The 15,479-nt window shown below is 41.3% G+C and overlaps 2 protein-coding genes across 3 annotated transcripts in view; both read right to left on the bottom strand.

Annotated features, from left to right (window-relative positions):
- Window positions 1–7,970, bottom strand: part of OXNAD1 (oxidoreductase NAD binding domain containing 1) — a 32,254-nt gene extending 24,284 nt beyond the window's left edge. Inside the window, exon 1 of the mRNA XM_027723773.2 lies at window positions 7,688–7,970. The gene's annotated coding sequence lies outside the window, so the exon portion shown is untranslated. The remainder of the gene's footprint in view (window positions 1–7,687) is intronic.
- Window positions 7,971–11,457: 3,487 nt separating this feature from the next.
- Window positions 11,458–15,479, bottom strand: part of GALNT15 (polypeptide N-acetylgalactosaminyltransferase 15) — a 29,116-nt gene continuing 25,094 nt past the window's right edge. For both annotated transcript variants that reach the window (XM_039390636.1, XM_027723784.2), the window contains exon 11: window positions 11,458–15,337. In XM_039390636.1, the coding sequence (XP_039246570.1) occupies window positions 15,191–15,337 (147 nt within the window). In that variant the 3' untranslated portion in view covers window positions 11,458–15,190. The remainder of the gene's footprint in view (window positions 15,338–15,479) is intronic.

A 15,479-nucleotide genomic window follows, 5' to 3' on the forward strand; every position in this document is an offset into this window, starting at 1 on the left:
GTTTGTTACACTGAAAACTTCTTGAAATGTTTTTACAAATAGGATCCTGTGAAGATGCTGGGGTCATCAGCCCTGAAACTGGTCGAACATGTTGAGTGACAGAGGCAACAACTGACAGAAGCTGTGCCAAGCTGGAAAACAGTTGTCCCAGTGTCACCTGTGGTCAGGGAGGAAGTGGGTCAAAAGAAACTAACCAAAAGGGTAAAACCTTAAGCAACCTGTCATCACTCCTTCCCACCCCTTCCTGTCACCATTGCAATCTGTTTGCATACCATGTCATCTCTCCAAAATTCTTGGCAGCTCACCAGCCTAGCACAGGCTTCCTGTTACGTGGAAAATGATTGCCATGGCATTTACCCTGTCACTGAGCACAGCCAGCCAAGAGAAGCTTGCTCCAAAGGCAAGGTGGTGCACGAAGGTCAGAGCAGAGCTGCCCTGTCCAGGGGTCGTCATCTTTTATTTTTAAGTCAAAACCAAGGTCCTTATCTTGTTGTTTGAATGCTGAAGCTGTTGCATTAGGGAAAGATCCAATTATCACAAGACTCAAGGTAAAATCAACAGGAGCTGGCAATACGCTGATTCTTTAAGTCACTTCTTCAGTGCCCTCTTCAGGACCTTTGTGCTCCATGGCAAATGGTTTTACCTTGGTCTCAGTTGTCCTTCTGGACAAGTTGGAGGACAACTTTTTGACACATTCATTACTTCAAGTAAAAGATTCCCATCCACCAGAACACTAAATAGCTGCAATGTTTCTGAGCATGATGTTTTTGTAGGTAGTCCTGTGGTATTTACACAAAAGATGAATTTCTGGTATAATCTTAGGAAGAATGACTATTTCACACTCCATAGGAAAAAATTACATTTTTCAAGGGAGGGCTTGTGTTTTGTTTTTTGTTTGTTTTTTTTCAAATACATTGAAAGAGATACCTGCTTAACAGTTTTTATTTCTGCATGTTCGATCATAGCCCTGTTGCTGTTTGTTTCCATGAAAATTGTGTACCTATGCAATGCAATACCATCTTAAGGTATTTATTTTTAGGCAATAGTGAGACTGCAGCACAAATTTATCATTTTTATCACTCTATAACAGAGACTAGAACTGATGTTATAGCTTGTGACAGATTTTAAGATTAATATTTCTTTTAATTAAATACAGAAAAGAGTAGATAAAATATGAACCCTACATTATCCTACCTTTTCTCTCATTTTGGTAGAACATATTTGGCTTCCTATATTATGCAGAGGCTTCTGTGACCCCCAGTGCACTGCACAGGTGTTCCCACACTGATGGATTCTGGCGTACATCCCTTAAGTAGAACCAGACTTTGAATTTAGGTATGTAAACAGTCCAGAGGCAGTGATACAGACAAACCACTTGTCAGAGGACCATTTCAGAGCCAGTAGCAGAAGCTTCTGTCCTGGAGGCCGAGCTGAACTGTGGCAGCAAAACAGGTAAGTGCGTCAGAGCAGAACTGGCTGTCCCAGGGTAGACCAAGGGTCTCCTTGGTCCCATCCCATCCCCAGCACTGCCCAGAAGCTAATGAAAAGTCTAATGATGACCAGGCCAAGCATTTGGGGGCACTTCCTTAGTACACCCTCCCACACAATTTGAAAGTTGTGGACTTCTTGAGACTGATGCATTTGTATTTAATAGCATAAATAAATAGATATTTCCATGAATTTGTCTAATCACTTTTTGAATCCACATCTCAAAATCCACTGCATCCCCTGGAAAGGAATTACCTGAGTTAAGCGTGCTTTGTGAAGAGACATATCTCTTTTTGTTTGTTTTGGACCCATTGCCCTGTAGTTCTTTTGAAGACGCTTTTTATATAGGAAAAGACAGTTTTGTGCTCTCACCTCTAGCCTACTGATGACTGTTAAGATTTTTTTTTCTTACTTTTTTTCTCTTCCAGCCTCTAAAAGTCCTTGTCTAGTCAGGCACGTTCCACACAGGAGCTGTTCCATACCTGCAATTGTCACTGTTGCCCTCTCTGAACCTTGCCCAGCTTTCCTACACCATTTTTGAGAGGGAGATAAGAACTGTGCACAATTCTAGACACAGGTGCATCGCACACATTGGCATAGAGATATTTGTTCTCTATCCTGCTCTCCATTTTGCAAAAATTCTTAACATGATGTGTTTTTCTGACACTTGCTGAGCACTAGGCTGACATTATCTTAAAACTTTTGTTTAATTAAGGGAATAACTTTTTAGAATCTAAGCCTCGGAATAACCATGTCTTTCACCTCCTGTCTCTTGCTCATGACCCAGATGGCTTTTAGAAGACAAGGTGACCATTGGCTCAGGTAGTTTTTCTTCTAGTCCCTCCCAGTAGTCGTTCTACCACAGCCTTCTAACAGCAGCTGATGAAGGTGTGCAAACTCCATGCATTTTGGTAGGACTGTCCCAGACTGGTTTATCTCCACTCCTTTCATTATTTAGCTGGCTTTATTTGTTTAGTTTTGTAATTTGTTACTTCCCTTCCATGTTAGTTTTAATTAGCCATATTGCACTTTTTACATGGCTTCATCTCTTTCTTCAAAGCCGCATCTGTGTGCCTCTTGTATTTCCTTGTCTTTGCTACAGTGGCTTTCCTGATAGGTATCTGACTTTTCCAGGCAGTGAAGCCTTTTATTGGAGTTGGTGGACTGTTTCAATGTGGGATTTCTTTTAATTTTGAATACAATATATTTACTTTTCTAAGAATAATTATATTTACTTTTCTAAAAGAAGCAGGGATACTGCCCAAGATGCACAAATACAATAGTGTCCTTTTTGAAAGAGCAAAGAATATTTTATTTCATGCAAATCTACTATTTACTTATAAATTTATTTTCTAATATTAGCCCTGGGGGGGAAGTCTTAGCCTGAATAAATAATGAGTGATAAATGTGATAGACTGAAGAATTCTTGCTTTTCCTTGTGAAGAAGGGGTTAACTATAACTCACAGTCTCTCTCCTCTTGCAGAACTACTCAAGATAAAGCTATTTCTTGGAAGAATACCCTTAGGAAGTTAGTGACCTAGAATGAGCTTGGCATAGAAGTGCCTTTTAGCCTTAACTGTGATATTTGCTGCTGCAATCTAGACAAATGGGTTTTGACAGGCTTCACAAACAGCTTGAGGTCTGAGCCTATGAGCTTTCCTTGGGCAAGTAAAAGCTGTGGAGTCAGGTGTTTCTTCATGAGACAAACATCAAAATTCCCAAACCCCAGGATGGTGCACAGTGGGGCAGTTAGAAGTCCTATCCCTTGTAAGACTATGAAAAGGACGTGGCAAGCAGTGAAACGTGCTCCCTGCCAGGGACAGGTCATGAAGTTCAAGCATTGCTTTGAACTGGGACCGAGGTTGTATTTTTAATATCCCTTGACATAAGGCCTGGGGAGAGCTGGTGATGACACACCAAGCTGGCAGCCTGCCTTGGGCATCAGAATATGCTTCTGTGGCCCCGACACCTCCGCCGCAAGCTGCTGAGCAATCTAGAGACAGAATTTTGCTGTGGAAGCAAGGGGGAGCAGCAGAGAGGGCTGGTACCTAAGCCTTTCCTATGTGGATTTCTCCTGTAGTGGATTTCGCACTGAACCCATGGTAGTGGGGCAGCTGGGGGGATGCACTGATTCAGGGCCCACCTCCTCCTGCTTATGAGAGGAAGGATTTTCCTCCTACTCCAACTATTTTTTCAGGCACTAACCTCAGAATTTATTGCTCTCTCGGTAAATGTAGCAAGTAGCCTAGCAGTTAGGGTTGCGTGGTTATCTCCTGTGCATGCACAAGTGAGGGGTGATGTACAGAAGGCACACACTGGAAGAATTTAATCTGGCCCCTACAAAACACTCTGATCCTTGCAAATCTTTTATTTCGTTTGTTTTCCTTGATCCTTTTTTCAGATCTGGGGTTTTTATAACTGAAGGAGAATTCAAATAAATCAGCAACCAGAGAAAATGCCAAACAACCACAGTCAAACTTTCCCAGTATTTTAAACTAATAGACTCCCTTCTCAAGATATTAAGCCTAACAGGATTTGATTGCGCTTTCTCAGCCGGAGAATTTCTGTCAGTACCTCTGCCAAATGCACGGTCTCACGGAGGGAGGATTTGATAGAGATCCAGGTTAAGTCAGCCTCTTCATTCAGAGACAGTGACTGCCAGCCCCACACAGGCTGCAGTGAGGCCACCCAAATGTTGAGTTTCCACTGAGGAAAGCCAAGTTCCCCACACTCGTTTTTTATTTTTGCAACCGTAGTAGGGCTGTGTCCTTGGGTTCTTTCCATGCCAAATAAAGCGTCTGCACATTTTGTCTAGTTCATTATTGTACTGTTGAGGCACTTTATACCAGGAACACCTGCAAAAGCAGAGGTCTGAAGAAACAAGAGTCATTTCTGACAGGTTAATCAACTCGAGGGTAAGAAATTATTGTGCTAGATCTGTAAACACATTTGCAGCTTGCCTTGCAAGGGCAGCTTGTGAAGATTAAACTGGCTGGGAATATTCTGAGCCCTAGGCACAGAGCACTCTGTGAGACATGGCTAACATAAAATGCTCCAAGGCGGAACCTGCCATCCAGCACAACCACGTAAATCTGGAGTAACACAGGTTGCTTCGAGGATGTTACTTCATATCTACTTCACCCAACAGAAGGGCAGAATTTGAATGAATTACCCATGAACAGGGAATAAAGGACATGTCCAGTAAATAATACATATCTGGGTTTTCTGCCCTTCATGACTCTCTCTCATAAATGTTTCAGCCTCAGTCTGATTGCTGCTTCACTATGTCAGCCAAAAAACCAAACTGAGCAGGTGCATTTTGGTGTCGTTCACATCTGAGGCTGTTAAGGCTCAAGGTGAGGCAGACCCACAGGAAAAACCCCTGATTTCTGAGTGTGACATTGTCCTCTCCAGAGCCATAACTGAAATGCCCCAACACACATTCTGTGACTGCTCTTGGTCAGATATGGCTTTTGTTTATTTTTTATCTATTTCTGAACTGAAAAATAGGGGAAGCAATTTTAAATTCATAAAAATCAGTTTGGTCCCAGAGTGTCAATTGAAGCATTTCGGCATTTATGGAATGATTCATTTCACTCTGAAGAAGTCAGTATGAAGTCTCACAGTATTTCTCACCCTGCACAATGCCACCACACAGGCTGGCACTTGACACCAACTTCTGAGTAGTTTTGGTTCCTCCAAAACTTAATGTTTCAGGGGATGTTCATTCAGTGAGTAATGAGTCAAATTTATCCAACATTACTGTTGGATCCTTTCTATTCACTTACTTTATTCAGCAGCTGCACAATCTCTATAACAATACCTTCCAGAGGTAAGATACCTGATTAGAACCAGCCTCTGTTCCCATAACTTGCTGCATGAGGTCAGGTTGTTGTCCCCATGGTTGGATGCACCCGGACACACCCCTACTGTGTTACAGATGGTGCTCCTGACCAGCAATTCAACACTAACTTGGGAGCAAAACGCCTTAGTGAGATTTGAAGAGCTACATCCACGACTGGAGACACACAGACTGTTAAGAAACATCCTTTTCAGAAAATCTGAAACTACTCAGTTTTAATTTCAACTTTCTTGCTGAGCTGACCATTGTATTTTAAGCCTGTCAAATGTGTTTTATCAATGTGAAATACTGTTTATTTTTGCTCATTTTTGCACTTTCCAGATCTTTACTGAGCAGACTCTTTCCGGCATTTCGCCCCCGATGTAGCTTATTGTAATTCATTGCTTATGACTGCCAAGAAATGACAATTCCAAAATACAGTTACTTTGCTCCTAGAAATTCCATCATTTTTTCATTATAACCAGTCCAGCAGAAAGCAACCAGAAAACTGAGATGAGCCTCTTAAATAGGGCAACGATGAAACCTCAGTTATAGATTCGTGCATAATTCTGACATGTCCAGCCACAAAAGAGTAACCTTAGTCTCAGTAGAACAAATGACCACCTGCACATTCTCACTGTCTGAGAAATTACTTCCTCCATCTTGTCCATTCTGCTGTTATTTGCTCTCCTGTGTTCTCCATTAGGACTGTCTTTCCATTGCCAAAAACAAGAAAAAAAAAGGATACATTCTTGCTGGATGTAGACTTTGTCCTCGTGTAGGGGTTTTATTCACTTTACTATTTATTTTGCAGGAATGTTTTAAACATTTTTAATAATAGAATTACACTGATGAGACCTAGTAAAGGAGTAGGTATAAATTACTCTTGCCCTTTTTGCAGCTTAATATTCCCTCAGTTCAGAGGGAGAAATTGCCAGCCTGGCAGAACTAGATCCACAAGGGGTGGGGCGTTTTAATGGTACTGGCACAGCTGGAATGATCTGGCTGATGGGTGTAGACAAAAAACAACAGTTTTTTGTTGTCAAGGGTCAAAATGGGAATTATCTAGAGGGACAGCATTCCATGATCTGCAATACATTTCCAATGTTCATTGGTATTCCTACTGGGAAGCAGAAAATTAGGGGCTATCTATACCTGTCATCTACAGAGTCACCTTGAAACCCCATAATGAAATATCAATAACTGAGGATAGCTTTTTGCTAAAAAGATTACTGACAGGCATAAAATAACAATCACCAGTAGCTATAAATGCATTTTATGTCTTGGGTATTTTCCTGGCAGACTATAGTCTTTCACTGAGTTAAGGCAGTAGCAGTCCTAGATTTGGATAACTTGTGTTCAGAAGAATAGCAGAATGTTTTTTGAGGTGCTGGAAGAAAAAAAGTGGAGCTTATTTTTTAAATCAGTGTACCATAATTCTCTTTGGTTAGCACAACAGCATAATTCCCTCCACATATTGAGTGGTCCATTTCAGTTTATTCTTTTTGCAATATGCTGTATGTAAAGAGGAAGGAGATGAGATAACTCTTCCTGGAGAAAATCCAGAATATTAATTAAAGAAATGGCATTTTGGCATTCATTCCTTACTTGCTGGAGTTCATGCCCATACTGGTATTTCATGTCTTGCTTTCCTGTTAAGAGCTTTCTAAGATGACCTTCTCGACAAATCTCTTTTTTTTTTCTGCTTCTAGAGTTCCTAAAAACAGAGACACAACATAACCACTTATTTGGCACTAGAACAGTCACACAAGGTGGACCTGAGTGTCAGGTCAGCAGAACCCCCAGTGGGCTGGGTGACAACATGGGTTAGTGCTAGACAGACTGGAGGAACGGCATCAGATTTGGACCCAAAAGATTAGAAGTCACATTCCTCTACCTTGGCATGCTGTATGTAAAGCCAGAGTGATTGAAAAACATTGAGTTTCTCAAACTCATGAGGTCAGTTTAGGATTTGGAGTCTTTCAGACAGCATATCCATATACATCTTTTTTTTAAGGCTTCTTGATTTTTGATTCATGTTTTCATGCTTTTCACTCTATCACATTAACTAATTCAATGTAAACATGAAGGATGTTTAAAAGTGGACACTCTTATGTAAGCCGTTTATGCCAATGGCTGTGACTTTAATTAAATCACCACAACATCCAAATGAACCACATAAAGTCTGACACTTTGCTTCAGAGGCCTAGGACTGAGAATAAAGATTTTTTTTAATCAACTCACAACTTTCAAAACCCTTTCTGCAATTGCTAATAAATGCAGCAACACCTGCTGGTCAAAGAAGTGGCACAACTTTTAGTTCCAGTCAGGGATTCTGGACTGTTTATTTTACATACTTGGTTTAATTCTGCTGCTGAGGTGGACAGTCATTTAAATGAGCCATCCTCATGCTCCTCCTTTTCACTGTTACCACTTTAGGAAGCAAATATGCTCAGTTCTACAAATGAAAATGTAAAAAACCAACCAACCCAAAGTTCAGTATCAACACATAATACTGAAAACAAAATAAATGGCAGCCTAATTTTATAGTCACAGCTGAAAGATCCTATTCATACAGACTACTTTAAGACTGAGACTCTATCATAAATAAGAAATGACTCTTGAACAGTAGTTCAAGATCCTTGTTCCATTTACATTGTCATCAGTCACTTTCCAATCACGAAGATGAGAATAAAGTCAGTTGTCATTTTTACTCTGGAACTAATAAATTCCAAAATGTCTTTTAATGAGCCCTGGTTCTCCTCTACCACGGACAGGTGTGAATCACACCTTTACACAATGTGAACAGCTTCTGCCCCATCTGTCACCCCTGTGACTTTCTCCACCCAACCAGCTCTTTGGCAACTCCCTGCCCTCCATGGAGTGCACTGCTTCAGTCTGCCAAGCTCCTGTCAGGTGGGATGTTCTCCCTTTATTCCCTTCTTACCCTAGCTGGTACAGAATAGCCACTCCAAATACCCGCTTCCTTCCTTTGCTCCACACAGAGAAACGAGCGCTACTTTTTTGACTTTTCCGTGGCTCCTTCCTCTCCTCACTCGGAATCAATGGATCGTTCTGACCGCCTACCCTGACCTTCCTCACCCTGATCCCGATCTGAATCCTCCCGATCTGAATCCCCCCGATCCCTCTCTCACATCCCGCGAGTCCCCACCGGCCCCGCCGCGCCCCGGGAGGAGAGCTCCGTCCTCCCCACCCCGCGTCCCGGCAGGAGCCGCCGCTGCCCTTCCCCCCGTGCCGGCTCCCGCCGCTTCCCGCCTCTTTGTCGGTGTTCCACGACGAGGTGGAGATCGAGGACTTCGCGTACGAGGAAGAGACCGGGACCTACAGCTGTCCCTGCCCCTGCGAGGTCCGAATCCTCATCAGGCGGGTGAGGCCCGGCCGGGCGGGGCCGGGAGGCGGGGCGGGAGCGGCCCTTCTGTGGCCGCTTTCCCGGGGCTCTTGCAGGAGAACCTGGAATGCGGGGAGGACGTGGCCACTTGTCCCAGCTACACCATCTGAGTTCGACCCAAAAGGTGATCCCTGCTTCCCATCCAGAGTGTTTTTCACGTGTTCCTGCCACTTCCCGGAGGACTGGGAGGTAGGCTTCCCTTACGCTTGGGCGTGCTCAGGTGATTTGTCCGGCCACCCAAGGTAGGGCAGGGAGGGCTGAGGTGTGGAAGAAGCCTCTGAGGGTGCCTGGATCTTCCTGACCAGTGAAATGCTGGGGGGCACCCCGAGTGAATCAAATGCCAAGATATTAAACAGCAGGACCGCTGCCTCCAGCCGAAACATCTTCGAGGGCTCAGTCCTGGGCCCTTTTCCCCAGCCTTCTGCTTTGTCCTTTGCCCTCCAGAGATTGCTTTTGTAGATCAGAAGAGATGAAAATCACCCCAGGTGCCAAGTAGAGCAAAGAGAGAGCAAATGGCCCGAATGCATGATTATTTAGAGAAAACCATTTCCTGCCTGGCATATCATTATGAACCAGTACTTGCAGCATAAAACTAAGGCTATTGTTATTGGGTTGTTGGGTTGTTCTACAGTGCTGTAAAACGCAATTGGGAATTGAAATTAAATTCAGCCTTTCCCATTTGCCACTTTATTCTTTCCCTCTAATATTGATTTTCCTCATTCTGCTCAGTTAACAGTCTTTGCTAGTTTGTAATTGTTATAAACACGTTCGCTAGAGCTGTCAAAGCAAATTCCAGCAAAACAACTTTTTATTGAAATTTTCCAGCTTGTTGAAAGCAAGACATCCCAGAGGAAAAGGTTCTTTCTTATGATGGGTCACAAGGAAGCAGAGCCCAGCACCTTGTTGTGAGCAGCCTGGCCTGGGAACCTCTCTGATCACTGCCTGTGTGACATTCCAGCTCTATTTCAGAGAGCAAAGGAAATGGTGGGTCTTGTTCCACACTGAAACCAAACTTGGAAACCTTGGTAATTCCACAAAATGGAATCACCACTATCTGCCAAGCCTGAGCATCGTGTTATGCGTCATCTTGAATGAAACTGTACGAAATTGTGTATTTTTGAGAAAAGACAGACATCTTCTTGTAATTAGCAAATTATAGTCTTGTGGTTCTTATTTTGCTTATCAAGATATTTTCCAGTGTCAAGACCTATTTTGTTTCACCCTTGCCTCTCATTGCTGATTTAAGAGTTGTTCTTGGCACTAGAGAATCCTAAGAGTTCTGTCATGGGCTACACTCAGAAGCAGCAGCTGGAGCTGAAACCGTTCATTGTTTATGTAAAACTAGAAGTTACTTCCTTAACATCAGCACTAGGCTCTGTTCCTGGGCTTGTACGTGTGCATATTTACGCAGACACCACAGACTGACCACAATTTGTTACTCTAGGAAATTAACGTTCCCTTTGCTTCTGCAAATAAAGGGATCAACAGCACACTGCCCTGAAGAAGCTGCTCTTGCCTCTGTCTGGGAGCTTGCTAGGGCAGCTGGTGATCCATCAGCTGAACTGCATGAGCTCAGGAAGCATGGATGCTCAATCAGACTTAAGCTATATGGTTTGGTGACTGATTGGTAAGTGAAGGCAGATCCTGGCAGCACAGATGATGAGTTTTCAATGGGTATGACACATACACGAACTAGATAAGACAATAGAAAGGCAGGGGTTTAGATGGACAACTTGTCTGATGAGAAATTTACTGCAAGGCTTATTTTTTAATTGACATGATGAATTTTATGCATCTACCTGCTTGAAATACTCTGATTATGAAACTCTGTTCACTGCTTGGCTCTTGAATTCTAAGCGGGCAAAGTGTGTGCTAATAAGAGGGAAAGAAAGAGAAGATGACAGAATGCAATGACCTGTTGTCTCTGTAGGACTGGTTTGCATTAAACATTTTGGTTTGACTACAGCTTTTGATCGCTTTTGGTTCGTTCAGTAATCCCAAACTGTATGTATAAAGAGTGATCCCAAACTGTATGTATAAAGAGGGATTGACAGAAATAGCCTCCCAGTGGCTTGTACTCAGGTGTAAATATCTGATGCTTTCAATCTTGAGAGATGAACTCCTGATAGTCAAAGTAACAGCTGATTTTCTTTCAGCGCTGAGATTAAATTTTTTATGTAATTATTACATTAAATGATGAAAAAGAGACTGTAAAAAAACACCATTTTTCACCTAGTAGCATATTAAGTTAAGAAAAAATACAGTGAAAAATATAATACTAAAGGATGTAATCCTCTAAAGCTCATTTATGCCTGTAACAATACAAATGACATTATTAGATTATTTGTTGTCAGTCTGTAAGACTGAGAGATTAATAAATGTGGGAGCAATAAGCAGCTGTGAGCTGCCTGAAGTGTGTGCCAGAGATCACGCTTTCCAGAGACTCTCCTTTCCAGGAATTCTACTTCTGTAGTCCCTATTCAGACCTTTCCACTGAAACCAATAGAAATTATGGCAAAGGTCTACAAAATCAAGCCCCCTATAAGATGTCAGTGGAGGCAGAGTCCTACTCTACATTTCTGTAAGACTGTTAGGTGATGGCTAAATGAGAATATTGCCACTGGAGGCTTTCCGACTGGGTTCTATGCAGACCAGCTGTGCTACAGCATGAAGAAAATGAGACATTAACAAATCATCACACAATGAAGAAAATTAAAATACATTTAACTGTGCACTGATATACTTTATTCAGGGCCGACGTGCAGTTTGCATAGCTTAAAAACACAAGCTTAAAAACATGTGACCAATGTTTGCAAAACACTCCTTTTTTTACTCTCTTCCAATACGTTTGCAATTTGAATCAAACTGATGGAGATAAAATGAGATAAAAAGTCAGAATCTGAAAGCTCTCTCTCATGTGTCACCTTCCAGCTGTTATGGAAACCTAGGCTGTTACTGTTCTTGTCTCAGGTGCCTGAGCATAGCTCCATTCCTTCCTGAGGAAATCTGTAATGGAAGCTATTGGGTTTTAATCAGCAGACAGTATCACGCTCAACCAGCGTCTCTAAGGGAGGACCTGGAGGCACTTACATGTGGACTGAGAGATACCCTGAACATTTCTGTGCTGCAGGATTTATCATGAACGTTGCTCTAACCTTCCTTCCCCGTTTAAACTTCAGGTTAACATAGAGAGAGAAATGCTACCATTGTGTTTCTCTGTGTCAGTGATGGCACCCACCTCACCTACCAGGACAAACCCCAACCATCAGCCAGCACTGACTGCATCGACTGGGTCTTGGTTTAAAAGTACGTTTAATAATACTTCAAGTCTTTATTTTCTTCCATTTGTCATTAGCTGGGAGAGGAATAAACCAGGCTGTTTTAGTTAAAGTGTTGTCAACCAAAAGGTGACCTGTTCTTGAATCTGACCCTTTAGCTCAGCTTCACGGGTGGGTTTGGCTCAAAGCATTCATTATGCCTGGATTGCCAAATTCAAGGAAACAGGTGGAGTTAGACTATAAGATGTTTATTTGTGTTTTGATGGAATTCCTTTGTTCTTGCCCAAGGCTATACTTTGGAGGCCTTCAAAGTTTAAACTGCTTCGTTCTTGCATGAAACATTCTGTTCTTATGTTTCTCTCCTGTCAGTGGGAATTAACAGAACCTGGAATGTTGACCCTGTCTAAATACAGAGCTGAAAGCATGTTTTGTGATGCTGAAGGCATCACTATTGCATGAAAGATGGGCAAAAATGAGGAAAACACACCAGCACCCTTAGCAGAGACTCTTTGTTGAGCCCACTCCCATGAGGAGAAGGTTTCAGCAGATGGATCCAACCACAGGGGCAGGGTGTAAATGACCACAATAAGGAAATAGTATTGGTACAACCAACCAATGCATTTAAAAGGTATACAGGAAGGAATCTAGGAAAAACAGGGATAAATGCTTTCCCTTTGGGGCTTTTTTTGTGTGTAATAATAAGCTGTGTTTATATTAGAGGGAAGTGTGCTCCATGACATGGTACACAATCTGTGTACCCTGGATGTCTCTGTGCAGAGACCTCTTAGACCACCTTGTAGCTCCCTTCTGGCCTGTGCTCTGGAGTTCAGTTTGCTTGGAAATCGAACACACATTCACTCTATTACTAAACAAAAGAAGTATTTTAACAATTATTTTCTAAATGGTACTGAACCATATATTTTCATTTTATTGTTGGAAGAGGTATCAGGTAATGTATTTTTCTATTGTATGTATATCTACAGCAAACCTTACTTTCTACATTTTTATCATTATGTTAAAAAGTAACATAAGATGAAGATGTCCATGTCTCTGAAATTTAATTCCAAACATCTCCTTTCTAAACCAAAAATCTTTTCATTCTTCTTTGCGATACATCCCACTTCTGTTCAATTACCATATTTATATACACATTTTTTTAATATTAACCCAAATGCTGAAGGAATGATATTCCTAGTGTAGTGTCCAAAATAAAATAAATAATACATAATTTAAAATCTGGAATACTTATAATTTTAAATAAAGGAATCATGTGTCAATAAAACAGCATTTTACTCAGCTTTTATGCAATTTAAAAAATTCTCTTTTCTCACCCTAAATTTGGGCAATGGTCAGGGATCACTTGGTGCTCTGGAAGAGGTTGCTACCATCTTCTCAGATGAAAGTTGAAGCATTTTAAGAATGTCACAGGAAATTTTAAGCAACACTGCAGAAATAGTATTAGATTCTGATGCTATCAAAGAAAGCAGGAGTAATAATCAGGATGATTGAAGTGATGCCTGAATATAGTATGGAATCTGTAGCACTTGAAGTAGACAGGGAACTAGACACTGGGAAAAATTTTGGACAACACTGCAAACATGATTTTTGTGTCTTCTGTTGTGACCAATTTTATATGCTCAATATCAGTTTATTATGATTTACCAAAAGCAGATGACTGGAAGGCTCTGAGCAGAATATTCTGTTATTCCTTCCTTTCTCTAAACAATGTGCTGTACATTAAAAAAAAAAAAAAAACCCACAATTTTTTCTCTTGAAAAACATCTCAAAACCTAACTAAATTTCCTTAATGATGCCCCCCCTTTAATAAATCCATAGGATCATGACTGATTTATACTATAAATTGGGTGTGATGCTGATGTGCGAAGACTCCCAAATCTTTGTTCTTCTGTCTTAGCTGGCTCTTGGGAAGTGTCATCATTATTGATTTTAACTCCAAAATTGAAAGTACCCTAACAAAATACTAAAGGAGAAGTCTGCTTGGCTACTGCATGCTGTGTGAGACCATTCTTGCTACCTAACCTCAACTCTCGTTCACCCCTTTGAAAGACAGCAGGTCAGCAGCAATGCAGGCTCTACAGAAGAAGTTTCTCTAGGAAATTTGGTCTTTTGAGGACCAGCCTGGAGAGCCATGACAGCAAGAATCTACAGTTCGTTCTTGGCTAAAACTCACAGAGTGAAAGACTTAACTGAGGCTGCAAGCAAATGGAAGCAAGCACCAGTATTTTCTTCCTGGGCAGCCACTGTTGAAAACTGTTGTTTCCCTTCACTTGCTGTTTTCAGCCAGCACTTCTGTTACTGTAATAATAATAATAATAAACTCAGCCCATGGCTTTACAAGAGCAAATGGATGCCACCAATTCTGCTTATAATTCTCTGCAAATAAGCAGAGAAGCTAAGCTGTTACCCTTCTTTCTACCACAAAAGTTTCCTCAGGAGTTATTCCTAAATGTCATTAAAACAAAACAAAAAGTTGTTTTTTCAGTCTCATTCTCCCATCCAAAATAGATTGTGGACTAAGGATTTAAGGAAGGGTGTGCCAAACGCTGAGGACTGTTAGTATTCCAAGTCAATTAGTGCCTAATTAAGTGCTACTTTATGCTCTGTGTAATCTCATAGAGGGTAGAAATTTGACTCAGGCTAGTTGGAAAACAAAGTTTTTGCTATTACATGTGGAAACATCTACTACTTTTATACATATAAAACTTACTTTTTTTTTATATGAGTCGAGTGCACTGTTAAACAAGGCTAAACTCTTATCCTGGTTTGGCTGGCTTCCTCTTACAGTTTCAAAAGTCTCACAAACATTAATTTTCCTGTATCCTCCGAAGTCACAGAATATGCTGAAGACAGGCTGTCTGGAAGCCAGTTTTCCATGTTGTTTCAAAGGGCAAACTTAACTGTCTTCTGCAATAGCAGAGTTGAGAATCTATTGGTTCTCAGTCTCTTTATTCCCCGCTTCTCAGAATAAATAGAAATTTTAGCTAGAGCTGAATAAATCAGGAGCCAGGCTTTTAGATAAGAGACCTTCCTAACTTCCCTGCATGCTACAGCAAACACAAACATCTTTCTTGTCCATGCAGGAAATGCATCTTAAATCCCAAGCAGAAGTAATGTTAAATTTTGGAGACTTGACCTCCACAGAGACTTGTCAGTCATCTCTGATGTAGCCCATGGGAACGTTCAAATTGCCACACCTGATTTGCGTTCTTGTTACACACAGACAAAAACAAGTCCATCTCATCTTCACTCTTTGCTGCCTCCATGCATTTGCTAGAAAGGACGTGGACAATCATTCCATTCTACAAGGTGAGAGAAGAAGGGAAAGAAAGAACAAAATAAAAATAAAGGATTTCCAGTAAAAGCTAGAAAATTTTTATATACAGCAGATCACCAGTAAGGACTTGTTGTTCAAACATTTTTAAGTATTACTCCAAACACAAT

The sequence above is a fragment of the Pipra filicauda genome, unplaced genomic scaffold, assembly GCF_003945595.2.
Source record: "Pipra filicauda isolate LSUMZ 115617 unplaced genomic scaffold, ASM394559v2 scaffold84_size4826128_pilon, whole genome shotgun sequence".
Classification (NCBI taxonomy): domain Eukaryota; kingdom Metazoa; phylum Chordata; class Aves; order Passeriformes; family Pipridae; genus Pipra; species Pipra filicauda.